The sequence below is a fragment of the Centrocercus urophasianus genome, unplaced genomic scaffold (genome assembly GCF_019232065.1).
Source record: "Centrocercus urophasianus isolate 14NV4802_14NV808 unplaced genomic scaffold, USGS_Curo_1.0 seq_41, whole genome shotgun sequence".
NCBI lineage: Eukaryota > Metazoa > Chordata > Aves > Galliformes > Phasianidae > Centrocercus > Centrocercus urophasianus.
Window position 1 is genome coordinate 3,488,544 of NW_024884989.1, and position 17,166 is coordinate 3,505,709.

A 17,166-nucleotide genomic window follows, 5' to 3' on the forward strand; every position below is an offset into this window, starting at 1 on the left:
TCCTGCAGCATTTTGGGCTCCTTGCAGCACAGGCTGCAGGAAGTGAAGCCGTTTTGGTGACAGCGTGTGACAGCCTGATGTGCTGCAGTATCACGAGGTGTGATAAATGAAGGGAAATGTCTGTTTTAAGAGAGAAGTAGCTGGGATAGACTAAAGAATTTTTGCTCTTGATGTCTTTTAGCTCAGTTGTTGTTTGCTTCTTGCACTGCTACTGAACACATAACTGCTGCCTATTCCAGCTCCAGCATCTTCCTGAGCAATAAAAGTTAGGAAAGGGTCTATCAGTGGGCATAAAAATATCACTTTCCTCATATGAGTTTCTTTCTTAATATCAGCAATGGATTTATCTGCTGCTTCCCATCCATGCAACCATGTCTGATTTTTTTCTGCAACGTTTGCCTCTCAGTTTTCCTGCACTGGGAAGCCTGGAATCAGCACCAAATCTGCTCATTTCTCCTTCTCCCAATTTGCTGTGTCTCTCCTTTTGGATCCTGCTTTCAGATATACATCTCTATTATTGCAGAGCAATTTGTTGTCTGCTGTTGTGCTCTCGCCTCAATTATTTTGATTCCACCACATTTTTAATACTCCTAAATCAGTACCGTTGAGTGCAAATTAGGAGCACTGGGATGCAAACAGTGTTTGGATGGATGGATGAATGGCACTGGGCATGGCTGCCCATGAGATTTGTGTAAGAATACAGTGGTTTGGACAAAACAAAGAGGAGGTGTTTCAACATTAAACGTAAGCAATCAGGGGAGTGAAAACCTCAACCTGAAGTGAGAAATTGTGCTGCTTTGCCTCCTAAAGGCTGAAAGGAGACAATTCAGTACGCACACGTCATCCCTTTCTGGCGAAGGCAGCGCCCAGCTGAGAGCTGCTCTGGGCCCAGCTGCAGCTCCTGCCTGTTTCAGCCACCAGAGTGGGTACCGACCTTTCACAGCACTGCAGGCACTGCCCTATGGCTGCGATGCTATGGTTTGCTCACAGCTGGATTTTCCTGCAGTCTCGAGGCGGTTCTAAATGCATCCTAGCTTAAACAGACCAAAAAAAAAAAAAAAGAATTTTGACCTTTGGTGGCTGCAGTTCAGCTCGTGGGCACGGAGTAGTGCTCTTGGGGTTTGGAGGTGGGAGACATCAGGATGTCAGGTTGCACCCAGTGAAGAAGCAGAGAGCAGGCAGGGTGAGGGTGTAAGAGGTCAGCAGGCCACGTGTGCACACGCATCGCTTCAAATTGCTATGGGTAGTTTATATAAAGATGAGGTGAAGATTAGCTCTTGGTGCTGCAATTGGTAATAGTCTTCTGCAAGGAGAAATAATTATTTTATGGCTTTCATTAACCAAGCAATTTATCTGCCTCATGGAGAAAGCAATTCCTCCTTCAGGCTTCACTTATTGCACGCGTTCGACCTCTTATACTCAGAGATCTTTTGGTTTTAGGGACAAGACTGTTTGGTGTCTGGGTGATGCTGGTGCATCACATTAGCGGGGGATGCAGAGCCTGCTTGTGAATTGTCAGAGCATTGCCTTTACCTGCAAACTTGGAATGCTATTCCTTATTGTTGGCTGCACTGAGTGGTGATGGATGTGAGTGTTTGAAGGAGGAACAGAATAAAATGAAAAGAACAGCCTGGGGTGGAAATTGAAAGGCTTGAATGAAACATCTCATCTTTCAAAGGGGAGCCAGTGTCAATGGGAACATCACCTGCAATCATTCCCTGACTTGTGGGTGTCTTCCTTTCTCTTTCTTTTGTGGTGCTGGTTTGGCAAGCTAGCCCCAGCTGAGGGCACAGCTCAGGGCTTGAATGAGCACTGGGGATGGGATGGGTGTCCTGGGGTGAGGCTGTGTCCCAGGGCACAGCAGGACCTCCAATGGGACTCTGCTCCTGCTGCTTTTAGGGTGTTGGCTGAGATATGGAGCAATGGCAGACTTATTGCAAATGTTTCCTTTCGGATGCTTTGGTTATGGTGGGCTTGGAGAAGTCAGTCAGAGCAGTCCTGCTGGGGGCAAAGGGTTGGCTGATTGACTCTGGTGACAGATCTGTTCCTGCAGCTTTTGGTAACTGCTCTGCATCACCGTTATGGGTGTGTAATGCTGGGTGAGCTGAAACATCCTCTGTTTCTCACTCTTTGATTTTAGAAAAGATGCACTCTGCTTTCTAGTATTCAACTCATGGGAGCTTTCCCTAAACTTAAGTTAAAGACTAAATTCAGTTCCTGTATAAGCAAAAGCAGTTTGTTGCACACTGGAGGATGGCACTGCGGTTCTGAATTTGCTCCTGAGCATTAATCTGCATCTAATCCCATAGTTTGGTTAGGGTTGTGCATTGCATAGTTTTGTCCTTGCTAATAGAGTAATGTGGGAGAGTAGTGCTGTGTGGGTGCTGGCAGCACCAAACATCACAGAGGGAACATCTGTACTAATGATGTTTTGTCACCACTGAAAGTTAAAGTGTTCTTGGTGTAGGCAGGGCTGCATTCACATCTTATAGCAGTAAATCAAAACCATCTTCTGTGAACAGAGCAAGTGATCTTGGCAATAGGGAACTTGCACTTTTATAACTGAGGTTATGAGAGACTTCTGTTAGCACAGCTCTGCCCACTACAGCTCACAGCCCCCATCTCTCCCTCTGTCCTTCCTCTTCAGACCCAGTGACAGAGCTCTGGTCCCTCAATATTGAAGTTTGTTAGTGGGTGCCCTGAGAAGAACAAAAGCTGAGGCTCCTGATCCTTGGGGAAGAGAAAAAGGCAGATATACTGGGAAAGGAAGAGTTTGTCTGGGGTGGATGATGCTCCTTCCACGGGTGTTTGTGTTTGGGGTCAGTGTGTTAGGGATGCTGAGTGTCCCCTGACTTTCACTGTCATGGGAAGCTTGTCTTGCTAACAGTGTGCTGCTGCTGTGCTACAGCCATGAGTGGAGGAGTGAGCCCAGTGCATGTGTGAGAGAGCAGAATAAACATGAATGTGACCAAAACCAGGACAAACAGCCCTGGACATTCCTCATTCAAACTGTCCAGTTCTACGCCGATTCAAACTGGATTGCATGTCACAAGTGTCAGCTGCTTTGTCTTTATTTCATCACTTTCAGCTCTCATACAAGTACCAATCTAGTATCACTGCTTTAAAAAGAACAAATGACAGCCATTCATGAGATAACATAATTCTAAACTCTGTGAGACAGCTGATACTATTAAAAAACTCGGCCCTATAACAGGTTTTCATTACTGATGGCTACTTGAGGAGACACACACTGTAAAACATAAAGATGAAAAGCGAAAGACCGTTTAGAGATGTTCAGCTGAGTGTTGCTAGCATCAAATCAGCAGCAGGCACTGGAGGAAATGAAAACAGAATATGGCACAGCTTCTGAACTAAATGTGTGCACATCATGGAGCTGCTGAGACTTTGCCTTTACAACGCACACTTTAAATCACAGCAACATTGAAATCAATATCGATCGTTCGTGGAGATGCTTTTTACCTTCAGGCACTGCTGTTTCCCAAAGGAGCGTGAGCAAGAACGTACGTCTCTGTGCAGTGCTGACTGCTTGTGGACATGGATCTCCCTGAAATCCTCTGAAATCGATTCCTCCTTTGGAAGTACCCACTGCTGCTGCTGAGGGTTCGCTGTCGGTTCTTCAGGTACTCCCGGTAGTTTTTGGTGAGCAGGGTGTAGAGGAAAGGGTTGATACAGCTGTTGCTGTAGGTCAGGCAGGTTGTCAGATAATTAATGTTCTTCATCACCTTGGGGGATAACGTGAAGGATTCATAATACTGGAAGAGGAGCTGCCATATCCAGAAAGGCAAGAAGCAAGCCCAGAACACCAGCACTATGGTGAAGATCAAATAGAGCACCTTTTGATTCGGCAGCCGCTTGGTCTGCTTGAAGGATGCTGTTTGTGACACCCAGTAAATCTTTGCTAATCGGATGTAGAGGTAACCGATGATCACCCCTGGGCCCACGATGCTGGTACCAAAAAGGATGGTGAGATAGACTTTGTAGGACAGCTTGCTCCAGGTGGGAAGGCAGATGCTTTTGTTGTCCCTTTGCACCAGCTGGATCATGATGAGCATCGGGAGGGTGAGCAGCAGTGACACCAGCCAAATGACAACAGCGATGGCCTTTCGGTAGCTCTTGGACCTCTTCACTGTGTCCAGGGGCTTCAGCACAGCAAAGTAACGTTCCGTGCTCATGACTGTGAGAGTGAAGATGCTGGCGTGCATAGTGAGAAAGTCCAGGCTGAACAGGATGCGACAGCCAACGTCCCCAAAGTACCACTTCTGGATGAAGTAAGTCCCAACAATAAAAGGGATGGTGAGAAGGTAGAGCAGGTCTGCCAGCGCGAGGTTAATGATGTAAATGTACATGGAGGCAGACGACCGCAAGTAGTGGCACATCACCAGCAAGGTGTAGACATTGCCTGTCACCCCAATCACACACATCAGGGACAGGATCGTCCCAATGGTGCAGATGGCAATCATGTCCTCCATGGAACCAGCAGCTGGTGCACCTTCCCCAGTGGCATTGACAGAGGCATTGGGTCTGATTCGGAATAGGCTGCTCTCATTCGTGTCTGTCACCATGTAGGGGGTTGCAGAGAAGTGGCTCTCCAGCTCGTCAGTCAGGGACATCCTCCTGGCCTTGTGATGCCTGAGGGTCTGTTCATGCCACGGGTTTTTGAGAAGCTCTTCTTTCTGTCTTTAGAAATGCGACCGAAGGAAGATGGCGAACCATTTTTTAGCGAGGTCTCGTGTAAGGAAGGTCTGCATTCTCCACTAGAAGAAAGACATCAGAAATCAGCAAATTAGAAATCTGCCAGAGCAACACAGGCTGTCATTCAGAAGTTACCTGTCACTGAGCCTTTACTGTCTGCATGTACCAAAAGTTTTCTGCACTGAGCCCACTCCTGCAAGGCCCATGCCATTGTTACAAGAACACAGCTTTGAGGTATGCCATTTTGCAGTGTGCATGGAAAGGGGAAAAAGAGATTGTGTGGACCTTTGGAAACCATTTGTTGCAATCCTTAAAGTTAGTTTGGGGCTGGGGAAAAAAACATCCCTGCGTTCATAGTGACAACTTATCACTCATCAACACAATTGCTGATAAGCTCTTTGCTAAGCTCTGAGCACGAAGGAGTCCAAGTTCCAAAATAGGGAAGGCAAACTTTGTATTTACCATTTGCAGCTAGATTGTTGTCTATTTCATACAGTGAACTCAAAGTCTAGTATTTCTGCAGTGCTTTCACAGAACAGCTTTTCTTGAATGAGGAGCTTCTGCTCTGTTGTGACCTGCAGTTTCAAATTGTTAAGTGATGGAGAAGAAAGGCATTTTCCATCCGCAGTGCAAGTTGTGGGTTGCACTCTGAGTTTTATGTGTGTAAGTACAGTTCTTTTCACATGCTCTGTAAGTATGAGCCCACAGATGTCTGTGTGCCCATGCACAGTGCCCTGTTTTGGACAGTCCAGTTTGTGGATGGGCCTGAACAGCCCCATGCAGTGCAGTGAGAGACTGCTGCAGGAAGGCAGACACTCTTAGCATGTAGGAGCATTTGGCTAGCTTAAGCCCAGCACTGTTCAAATCATGACTGTGCTGCTTTGAGTTTGTGTTGGCTCTGGGCGTAGGCAAAGGGAGATCAAAGCTGCTTGAGAAAAGCACCAGAATTACCTGAAATGGCAGGATTTTAAGGCATATGAGAAGTCTGCATCGACCTAAAGGTCACTGCACACAGAAACATTTGTGCTACGAATTTTACACAGATCAGATTTGCATTTTTTTTTCCAAACAAATGGACAGAGGAGCTGTTGGACTGCCTTGTCCTTGCAGAGCTCTGCAGGCAAAGCCATCCCTCTGCCTGCTCCCTGGGGCAGGCTGGGGTTGTTTTATCAGGGGAATTTGCAAACTTCTCCAGCTGTTCCAAGTGAGTTTGGTGTCCCTTTGCCTCTGCATCCACTCCAACTCCTTTGCTCTTCATCCTGCTTGCTCCTTGGAGGCATGGGCCCTCCTCCAGCTGCCCATGGTTCACAGACATCCCCCACCAGTGACCACTGTAACACCTGAGGATGGGCAGTGTTCATCCTCTTCGTGTTTTGTATGATTTTCTCCTCATCCCATTACTAGTCAATGGCTACTGTGGAGATGTCATGAAATAAGTCTACAGAAAAGAGGACGGTCCAGCACAGAGAGATTTCTTCTTGCTTAACAGTTGGGAGAGCGGTGCAAAAAAGGGAAAACAGCAGTACGTAGAGTCTGTCTCCTGCCCACATGCCTTGGGTGCAGATATCCACTGGGAAGAGAAGAAGCACGGTCAGGCAATGCTCAGTTATCCTCCGGGAAGCTGCTTCTCTGAGGTAGTCTCTGTCAGTTTCACCAGCATCCCAGCCTTCTGAGACCCAGCAAACTCCAGTCCTTCACACTGCTGTGCCATTCCCTCCTGCTTGGCTTCAGGTGTGTGCAGCCAGCCAGTCCATGCACCAGCTGCCCCCTCGTTGTCTGCTTCATCAGTGCTCATGCACAATCTGTGCTGGCAGCAAAAGATGGAGGCACAGATGCTAGGGAGCTCTGCCACACGTTCACCAGCATGCTTGGTTGGAAGTGAAGGGCTCTGCATGGGATGCTCCAGCTGAACCCAACACCAGTCACCCGCAGCTCTTGGATGCGGTTGGATTCATTTTAGCTTGTTTTCAGGTGCATGTTTCCATGACCTAAGCACTGGCCTCTTGCAGCTGCCTTACTTTGTGCTCTGGGCACTTGTAGCAGGTTTGTGCTCGTCTGCACAGGTCCCTGATGTGCCAGCTCCTGCTGGGGAGAGCTCCCGCACCGTGCCTGCTCGCTCTGCTCATCCTCTGAGCCTGCATTTCACTTCATTCATAAAATCACTACAGCACTAATTCAGTTCAGACACTCCAGCTGGCTGCAGGCAGAGCCCACAGCTAGGCAAATCCTCACTCCTACAGGAGGAAAATTAAGCAAATTGGGGAAACCTTGCATCGCTTTAAAGTCACTGCCATTGCTGCACTCGTACGTGCATGCATACACTTGCACACATGCAGACACACACAATAAAGAGCTCATTATCCCAAGCAGCCATTCAAAGCACCTTACGGTCTAAGCAATTTTCTCAGCCATTCCTGCATTTTCTTCTATGTTATCAGCACACAGAGGCACCATGCACGTTCCAGTAGCTACACAGATAAAGGAATTCCTCCTGCTCAAACCTTGCTTTTAAATCCGGCAGATGAAATTTCCTACAAGAAACAAAGCAAAAGCGTATCTAGTAGTCTTAAAGCTGAAACTTAAAAAGAAAATTAAAAAAAATAAAATAGAAAGGAGAGAGAGAATCCTTCTTCATGGGAAGACAGCAACAGATCCCCGTGCTCTGTCGCATCTGGAAAGGCAGTGGCAGGAAGGGAGCGTGCTGCCTCTCCAAGTATGTTTGAAATCTGTGCGCTCTTAATACTCTCATTCTCCTCCCTTCACTCACGCCTGCTATTTCTGTTACTTGGTGACGTTAGGCATAGCGTGGCTTTGACTGCAGCCAGCAGGGCCTTTTTAAAGCAGCAGCATTTGGATAGCTGGGGCTTGCTGAGATTTCTCCCCCCACATGGGGGATGCGAGGTGTTGGTGCTGTTTGTTGCAAGGCTGGGGACACAAAGAGCTGCTCTGCTCCTCCTCACCTTGCACAGAAGGACACAAGCATCTGACCCTGCGTGAGCAAAGCCGGTGTGCCTGTGCAGAGCAGCTGGGCTGGGGAGGGTTAAAATCCTGCAGGAGGGTCGGCTGCCCACGGAAACAGCCAAGCTCCTCTGTTCAGAGATCAATTCCAAAACGAAGCCAAAGTTTATTTGGGTTGGACGGTGTATTCACAAATGAATCCACGCGGTGGTATCACGCACAACAGCGCCTGAGACATGTCAGGCTGGCAAGAACAAATGCTGTCCAGGTGGTTTAAGGCTCCTTGCCTTTCTCCAGCAGTCCTCAAGGAAGGTGAAGACTGAGCAAGATCCACCAAACACCTCAAAAACTGCAGTGCAAGGAAGGGGCTGGAGTTGTGGAATGCTGAAGCTAAGCTGGGGATTATTTTGCTAGCAGCTGAATATCAGGTTGGCTGCCTGCATGCCACAGGATTGCTCTTCCTCCTGATTTAGCCCCGTGAATCGCAGTGAACTGCTTTCTGTATGGGACATGAGGAGCTGCCACCTCTCCCAGGACGGTTGCTGCTGGATGTGGCTGTGGGACGTGCCCACTGTGCCCATTGTGCATTGGAAACTGAGAGCCATTTCTTCCTCTGACCCTCTCTGGTACCTGTGTGCCTTTTACACTTTCCAGTCTGGGTGCTCTCGGTGCATCTCATGTCCAAGTTCTTGGCTTCTTGTAGCATGAATCTGATCTGGGAGAGTGCCCAGGTGACAGTGGAGGCATCTGGGAAGGGTGCTGGGCCTCTCTGAAATCCAGGCCTTTACACCTCGTGAGTACTTGAGTTTGGAGCAAATCTTTGTGGGGAGACTTGAGTTTGCAGTGAAAATAGATTTCACACTAGAGACTCTTACGAGGGCTGTCTGAGCCCTAAATCCTCACCTGAAACAGCCCAATATAAGGGAGTTTTGCTCTGAAGGTTTGCTCTAACTTTGTACTTAGTTACTCTCTCCTAGAAAATCTCTGGTGTAAAGATAATTCATGAGGCATTCCTCTGTCATCAGGGTGCCTGTTGGGTGATTATTGACCAGGCAGAAGAGAGGGGAATGCAATGGGGAAAGCTTCTGGCCAACCCATCTTTCCCCTGGATCTGTTATTTCCAACCTGGAGGTTCTTCTTGGTGTTCAAATCTTTGCTAAAACATCACAGTGGTGTACTGGTTTATCAGAAACATCAGTGCCCCCAGGGCTGCCATTAGAGCAACCAGAGCTCCCCAGTGCTGGAAAGCATCTGAGTGCTGTTGGAGTCATCAGAGGAGGTGCCTGGAGAGCAGTTTGAGAGCGACGTGCTGGTGTCAGGTTCACAGCCCTGGCTCAGAGGGCTGTTTGTGATCAGAGTTTTGCTTCTCCTCTTCCTCTTCTTTTTCTCATTTGTAAAACAGAGATCGTTGCGTCCTCTCATCTTCCGGTGCATTGAGTTTCAGGGTTTTTCACATTTGTGAGATGTTTTTAGAGCTATAGGCAGGAGTCCCAGCCAGTGGGATTGGTAACACAGCAAGGAACTGCAGAGCAAATATCAGACAGAGGTAGCAGCTCTCTGAGATATGGACCAGGTCTGTTTAACCATTCAGACAGCATCCTCTGCCACAGGGCTCAAGTTCTGCATAGGGCCTGTGAAAATGACTACAGTGGTAGTAGTCGTCATTATTTTAATAATAACAAGGAAAAAATTATCCATTTTCATCTTCAACATAAAAGCTTATGTCAGTGATGTCTGAATTTGATTCTGTTTTGTTACTGGTTCAAATCTGACCGAACTGGACTTGCATCTCTTGTAATCATAGAATTACAGAATGGTTTCAGTTGGAAGGGACCCTAAAGCCCACCTGATCTCATCTCCTGCCCTAAGCAGGGACACCCACAGCTCCATCAGTGCTCACAGCCCATCCCCTGACCTTGGCTGTCTGCAGGGATGGGGCACCACCGCCTCTCTGGGCAACCTGTGCCATTGCCTCACTGCCTGTGGTGTAAAAAATGTCTTTCTTATATTCAGTTTTAATCCACCCCTTTTTACTTGCAAACCATTTCCCCTTGTCCTGTCACAACAGACCTTGCTAAAGAGTCTGTCCCTTTCTTTCTTATAGCCCCTTCTTGCTGCATTTAAATCCCTCTGCATCTAAATCCCACTCTTACAGGCTGGGACACATGTAAATGTGATGTTCACATTCCCGGCTGAGCTCCAAACAGCTTTTTTCAGTTTTCCTGTCTGTGCCCACCAGTGAAAGAGCCACTCAAAATTAGCCAACGCATTTGAGTTCTTTCAGTGTCTCATTTGAGACTTCACTGGTCTCCTTTCTTCCTGGTTTTCATTGTTGTTTTTGTTTTTTTGCAACGTGAAACTTCAGTTGTACTTTCAGAGTCAGTATTGCTTTGCTCTTGGCAGCTCTGCGTGAAAGTGAGACTCCGGGGGCTGCAATCACTGATTTGTTTGCACTCATCCAGGATCCCTTACACAGACGTGTTCAGAGCTGCATTGCTCAGGGAGAGCATTCACCTCTAAGCTCCATCAGCCCAGGACCCCTTTGCTACTGGGTGTCTCTTTAAGATCTCACAGATCACCTATGTTTTCACACAACAGTTACAGCTTTAGGACTGCTGTGAGGTCTGAAGCTTGCTGTGGGGTGCTGCAAGCTGCCCTCTGCCCACAGGGGAGCATTACGGGGTACACCAGGCTGCAGTGCTCCCCAGAACAACATGGCCATGGGCTGCTCCCCACAGTGTGGGTTTTCCCTCAAGCTTCAGGTCCCTGTGTTTGAGGAAGCTGTGTGTGATGGGGACTTGGTAATGTCTGGACATAAAACCTTCTGCCAGCAGTGGGGCAAAGTAGAGATGTGTTGTTTTGCAGGTAATGCTTGTCCCATGTGGTGATGCATGGCACAGCTGCACAGGGAGGTGGTGGAGTCACAATCAGTGGAGGTGTTCAAGAAAAGGGTGGATGTTGCATTGAGTGACGTGGCTTAGTGGTATGGTGGTGATGGGTTGATGGCTGGACTCGATGATCTTTTTGGTCTTTTCAACCTTAATGATTCAACGATTCACAAATGTCTGATGTACTTGTTTATGACAATAATACCAAGAGTCCTTGTATAAAAGGAAACAAGAACCTATTTGCAATATATTTAACCTTGTCAATCTGCTTTGCCAAGTATGTTTGCCCATCATTGTATCTACACATGCAGCCCACACAGACATACCAAGCACTGTGATTTTCACCAGTTCCAGCACTGCTTTCTGGGATCTCCCCCTAACTGATTCCAGCTACATGCACTCATCGTAACTCACTTGTTCCACCTTTTGTATTTTTTCCCATTTCTTTGCTCTTCTGCCGCTGTTAGAAACTCTCATGTAACTGCCTGCGTCCTGGATCTGAGATTTGTGAGGAAGACAAAGTACCCAGGACACGCGGAGCACAGAGATAAGGTTGCGTGCATTTTATACCACTAGAGGAAATTGTGATCAGCGGTGTTGTTTTTTTTTTATTATTATCTCACATCAGTAATTAATACAGCTGCTTGTGGATTGTCTCAGCCAAGCGTGTCCCTGGCCAGACGCTGCTGTCTGTGGTGGGAGGGATGGATCCTGCTGTGACAGCCCATGCAAAGTTGTAGGCTGGTCTCAGCTTCAGTCACTTCTTGGAGAGGTTTTAGCAGCGCTGAAGCTGTTTCAGCAGGGTTACAGCAATTTTGGCAGTGCTTGTTGCTGGCTGCCACTTCTGGAAAGGAGCTGGTAGCTTTTCTGACAGCCTTTTGCACTATGCAGTGTGGCTCGTGTGTCATTTACTTGGCAGTCTCGTTAAGCTTTTTCATCAGAGCTGCACAGAGGGTGGGTGCATGGGGCAGGCAGGGAGAGCACAGCAGCTCAGGGAGAACCTCTGCAGCACAGAACAGGGTTTGGGCTCCGTACAGTTCACGTCTCTCTGCACCAATTATAATCTGATCATCATTGTAACAGCATTTTGAGAGTCACTGGGGTAGGAGAACATGGAATCTTTATTCTCTTTGTTTGAATGCACTCAAGATTAGGAAACAACTGCAATAGCATTCTGGAAATCCTCGAAGGAATCACTAGAAAAGCCCTGATGAGGTCAGCCATGCTCAGAGAAAGCCCTTCTGTGGATCAAAACCCAATGTTATGTTAAAAACAAAAGTTTCTTCCCATTGTTCACTTGTATCTTGCCCAGCACCTCCCAGTCCCAGCCTGATGGCCGTGCTGTTGGCACTGCTGCTTTGCGGGTTGGCTCTGCATTTTCAGGTGTCCTTTTACTTCCTCCACCACCCTGCTCCCTCCTGGGTGCTGGTCCACATTTCTCAGCCCCACTCCTCATAGCTGGGAACTAGAAAGGATTTGGGGAGATTTTCCTGAGGGCAGAAAGCATTTGTGTCGCCATTGCAGTGAGACAGTCCCTTAATATGGGTTCTGGTGTGTTGCTGAAATGGGGTATGTGTGGTAGAGATGGACCCAGCAGAGCACCAAGGAGGTGGCTGTGTGACTGCTGACACAGCAACAGGAAGGGCTGTCATGTTTAGTCTGTTATCATTTTGGTGAGAAGGATGTGGCATTTATTTAGCCATAGGCATTTTACACCAGAGGGAAGTTTTCCTGGAAATGTACCATTGGTGATGAAGATAATTCCCAGGCAGAAAGCAAAAGTAAGATGCCTGGTTTCACTCTTGGAGAGTGTGTATATTGCTTTGAAATATTTTTCTCTGCCATGTTTTGATCCAGTGTAACACTCTGCTTGATGGAGGCAGCAAACCCAAGGCACTGGGGACTTGGGGACGGGATAGCTGAGGACGGCCCCCAGCACTGACCAGAGCTGAAGTTCTGCAGGGGGAATTTTGCCTGGCTGCAGCCTCAGCAATGCATTTCTGCCCCATTGCATCCATTGATGCTGCACAACTCTCACCTCAGCTCACCTCTGCGTGCTTGATGACAGCATCCTTCCTGGATGGCCTCACTGCTGCACTTATCTCTCCTGATTTCCCAGTGTGGGCTGAGCCCAGCTGCACCGTATCATGGGAAATCTTAGGACAGCAACAGCAAAAAAGTCATTGCGAAACTGCCACTGCCAAACTGCTGCATTAAGTGTCCTGGTGCCTTCAGAACATTTTAATTGTCCTTTTGCGGCACATCTGGGGGCATTGTGAAATGTTTATTGTTCGAGACACTGTGTTCCCTTATGGGCTGGAGAACAGCCTCCGAAATGTGCTGCTGGGGGCTGTGCATGGCTGGAGGGGGCTGTGTTCTCAGGTTTGGGCTGTGATGTCAGAACCACAGCTGCTCTGTGGCTGAGTCCAAGGGAGAAGCATCCCTTGCACATCCCTTGTTTTTCAGAGCATAGATGCCAGAGTATGCAAACACCACCATAGAAAAAGGATTCAAACAAAACCACTCCATGCAGAACTCCATGCAGAGCTCACAGGAGGTTGAAGTGCCCTTCTGTGCCCGCAGAGCTGGAGCACGTTGCTTCCCTGTTCCCATCAGGGTGATGTGGGATGTGATTTCTGGCTGCGTGATGGAGCTCTCGTGGCCAAGGGCGGCTGTTATAACTACACCTACACTGTCTCCTGTGCTGCCCTCAGGTTTTGGGTCCTGCCTCACACTGTTAAGTTGGATTTGATGATCCTTATGGGTCCCTTCCAACTTGAGATATCCTATGATAATGGGTCAGTGCTTTCTCAGTCCAGCTCCCAACACCCCATGATTTCTCTCTAGCCCACAATCCAGCTCCTCCCGGGTTGCCAGCACTGTTCTCATGACCTATTTAAAATGCAATTGTTCTTTGAGCAGTCAGAAATCCAGATGGGCTCATGGGGCTGCGGCTGGCAGGATGCTTTTAGCCAGTTTTAGCCTTTGCATGTCATCTGTGTCCCACACAAGTGAGAGATATTGGGTACCTGCTGCACAGGATGATGGAGGGTCTGAGTGGGATTCAGCTAGTTTTACCAGCCTGCCTTAGTGGTGTGTGATTCAGTGCAACAGGCATTGCATAGTGTTTTGCAAAAAGGCTTTTGGTGACCTGTGCTGGAACACTGCCCAGGTCATTGCAGGAATTGGTGCTGCTGAACATCTGGCCGTGCCTTCTTGCAGCAGAGCAGGAGCCTCACATGCCTCAGTTGTGCCCAGCAATAGGTGAGATCTGGCAGCACTAATCAGAGAGGGGGATCTCTCTGCCTTTGCTTCCCATGCCAGATGGCAGCTCACTTCCAAACTCATTTGTCTCACACTTGCTGGCCCTTCTCATGAGCTGCTCCTTGCAGCTGGCTTGGCTGTGCCTGAGGCACACAGTGCAGGGACTCGCTTGACTGCTTTAATTGTCTCAAATTAATTACATCGCTGCGAATTATATAAGAGTGACGTGTTTTTTAGGAAACTAAAGGCCCTGTCTCGATGATAAGGAGAATCTAATGCTGTTTGCATCTCAACCAAGCGATTCAGACTCTCCTTGGCTGGGTTTGGTTCCTCACTTTAGGATCTTGCTTCTCCATCACTGTGCCCATTTCTCAGTTCTAAACAAGAGATACTGGTGCAGGATGTTCGAGTTCAAACCCCCTCTGTCATGCATATCTCATTTATTTAGGGTGTCCAAAAGAAGTCTTCCCAGAGACCCTATAGCACAGTGCAGCAGTGCTTCCAGCTCCTGTGTGTTCTTCCATCCTGATCTGATGGGTAGGATGGCATTTTGCTGACTGTGAGACATTCACTGCCAACCTATGGATGCCCAAGCACCGAAATGCTTTGTTAACTTTTAGATAATTCCTTCCTCTGTTACACATCACCGTTAATGCTGGAGCTCTTTCATCCTCTGGTTTCTTCATGGCTTTTTGGTGAACACAGTTTGAAATCTGGCATCTTTGGAATAGGCTCAGACAGGGAGGGAGGACGTAGTTGGGTGTATTTATTTTCCTTCATTGGTTGCATCAGCTTTAACTCATAGACATTTGTGTTTTAAGCAGAAGGACATGCGATGCACTATGCTGATTTAAGAACACTCAGGTTGGGAAACATGGAAATGTCAGGTCTGGGCTGCTGACCTCAGGTCCATTCTGGAGGGGGAAAGGAACTGTTAAACATAGTGGAGTGCTCTTTGACTCCTGTGGCTGTGCATACAGAACCCCTGGAGGTTTCGTGGAGGGTTGAAAGAAAAGAAACAATGGGCAGGAAGAACAATTACAACCAATTTTGCACTGTACAGATAATACTCTTTCCTGCTAGTACAGGTTGTGCCCAGAGCCCCCGCTGCTCCCGGCCGCTGCCTGTTTGATAGCCCTTTGTTTGCAGTCTGTGATCATAAATCTCGTACATCTGATTGTTTCTGCTTTTACATATCCATCTCAGAAGCATTTTTGGAGGTTTGGGTTTTATTTTTTTGGGTTTTATTTTTTTGTTTGATTGTTTGTTTTTTTTTCTTTGCATATGTGAGCCTGGAAAACAACTCCTTACAGAGGCTGTCAGTGCAAATTGGTGGTGTTTAAGCTCAATGAGTGGCCAATGCCCATCAGCTGTGGAGAGAGGCAGCTCAGTATATCTTCTTCACCTGCAGTCAGGGTTTGATTAATGAAGAAGTGGTATTGGAGTTAGCTGAGCAATTCTAGGCTTGGGGCTGGTTGTAGGAAGCTGCTGAAGGAGAAACAGGAAGACTGAGAGGCAAGAGGAGTTACAAGAAAGGTGCTGATGCTGTAAGCTCTGTTATTCCAGAAGGGAGGTTTTGCTGCGTGTTGTGTTTGTGCCCAGGGGGTGGCAGAAGCCACAAAGGAGTCCTGATGGTGTATGGAAACTAGGGTTGGTTCTTGAGCTCTCTGCAAAGTTCAGGCTGTGAAGTTGTCCTCTGTTTCTTCCCAGTGTTCTGCTCTCCAATTCTGCATAGAGAACAATCTTTTTCTTTCTCTTGCTCCTACCTGCTCCCAGGTGACTACATTATGGTGCGTATGGTCTGTACGGTGCTGAAGCACTCCAGCTCTCTTTTTTTCCCCTTTTGAATCATCCTTTTGCCTTGCATATTTTACTTTGGCAACTTTTGGTGGTGATTGCTGCTACTCTTCTTCCAGTAAGACAGAGCTGACCTTCCCTACCAGCATGATGGGACTGGAACAGGAGGTGTGCAAATGCTGATGGTTCTCTCCTGCAAGAACATTCTACGAGAACAGTTTTGCTGAGGCTAAAAGAATGAGTAAACTTGTGAAAACCCTGCTCCTGGAGCCAGCACTGAGTGCAGTGCTGGCTGCTCCCCAGAGTTGTAATTCACAGCTGAACAGCACTGAGGTTTTCCATCCAAGGGAACTTCCAAGATTTCAGAACTTATGAGGTTGGGGGGAAAACAAGAAGGGGTGCTCTGCTGCTCTGAGCTGTCTCAAAGCTGGTGTCACGTCCTCCAAAAATATTCCAGCTCTCGTGTGTCAGCGGCTCCTGACACAGCTTCTTATCTTGCCTTGCACAACCCTTGCATTGTGCCAGACTTCTTCATCTCTCTCACTGCTCCATTCTTCTGTCAGCAGCTGCTGTGGGGGACCTGGTGGCTTGTAGGAGAGCACAGTAAAAGGCGAGAGTGCAAAGGAGTGGCAAGGTTGCAGAGTATCCCCCCACAGGAGGGGAATACTGAGAAAAAAGCAGCCTTTGGGAGCGGCTCACTGGGGGTAAGATGCTGTTGGATTGGAAGCAGGCTGAAGCAGGGCGAGCATTTCACAGAACACTGCTGCTATGGGCAGGCTGCTCACAGGGCAAAAATAGCCGAGGTGGGCAATGTGATACTTTGGCAATAGCAGCTTGTGCATTGTAGGCTTGGAGGCAGCCAGCCCTTCTGACCTGTGGTTCAGTCTTGCTTTGTTCTGACGCTCTCCCTCAACAGTGTGAGCTCCCAGCCATGGGGAGCATAACCTGCCCCAATTCCCCTGCAGCTGTGCAGGGGTTGAGCTGTGGCTGCATCTTCCATAATCATTCTGTATTGCTCAGGTCCAAGAGTGCAGGTCTCAGCTGTGAGCGTATGGAGTAACAGCTAATTCTTCATGAACAACTCTGCTGATTACTTATGGGCACGAAGTTCAGCCCATGAGCAGGACGTGTGGGCGCTTGGCTGTCAGCATGTTGTGCAGATTCTCTTCTGTTCCTCATGCAGCAGCCAAAAGATAGCAAACCAAAGCTGCCAGCTGTTACCAGTGGGATGGATGCTTTCTTTTTTAAATTACTGCATACCAATCCACCACCATCATATCACTGATGTTACTTCCCAGTCCTGCACTTACACCTTAGTCCCTGAAGCAGAGCAGTCCCCCCACGTCTCTTGCTCCTCTCCTTGCCTTGCTCCCTCCAGCACATGACATAAAGATGACTGCCCTGCTTGCTCTGTGCTTTCCAGCTCTGAAGCTCTTAGCACTCCCACCAAGTGAATCATTGACTCGTGCACCTCCTCTGAAATCTCAGCCTCTTCCAAAGCTCCTATAATAAAACAGATGGAAGGCGTCAGAGCAAAGGCTTTTCC

The 17,166-nt window shown here is 48.0% G+C and overlaps 1 protein-coding gene across 1 annotated transcript; it reads right to left on the bottom strand.

Annotated features, from left to right (window-relative positions):
• Positions 1-3,109: 3,109 nt before the first annotated feature.
• LOC122168224 (urotensin-2 receptor-like) lies at positions 3,110-4,762 on the bottom strand. Its single transcript, XM_042833379.1, has one exon. The coding sequence runs from the start codon at positions 4,629-4,631 to the stop codon at positions 3,483-3,485; it is 1,149 nt and encodes a 382-aa protein (XP_042689313.1). The 5' UTR covers positions 4,632-4,762; the 3' UTR covers positions 3,110-3,482.
• Between the last annotated feature and the right edge of the window lie 12,404 nt (positions 4,763-17,166).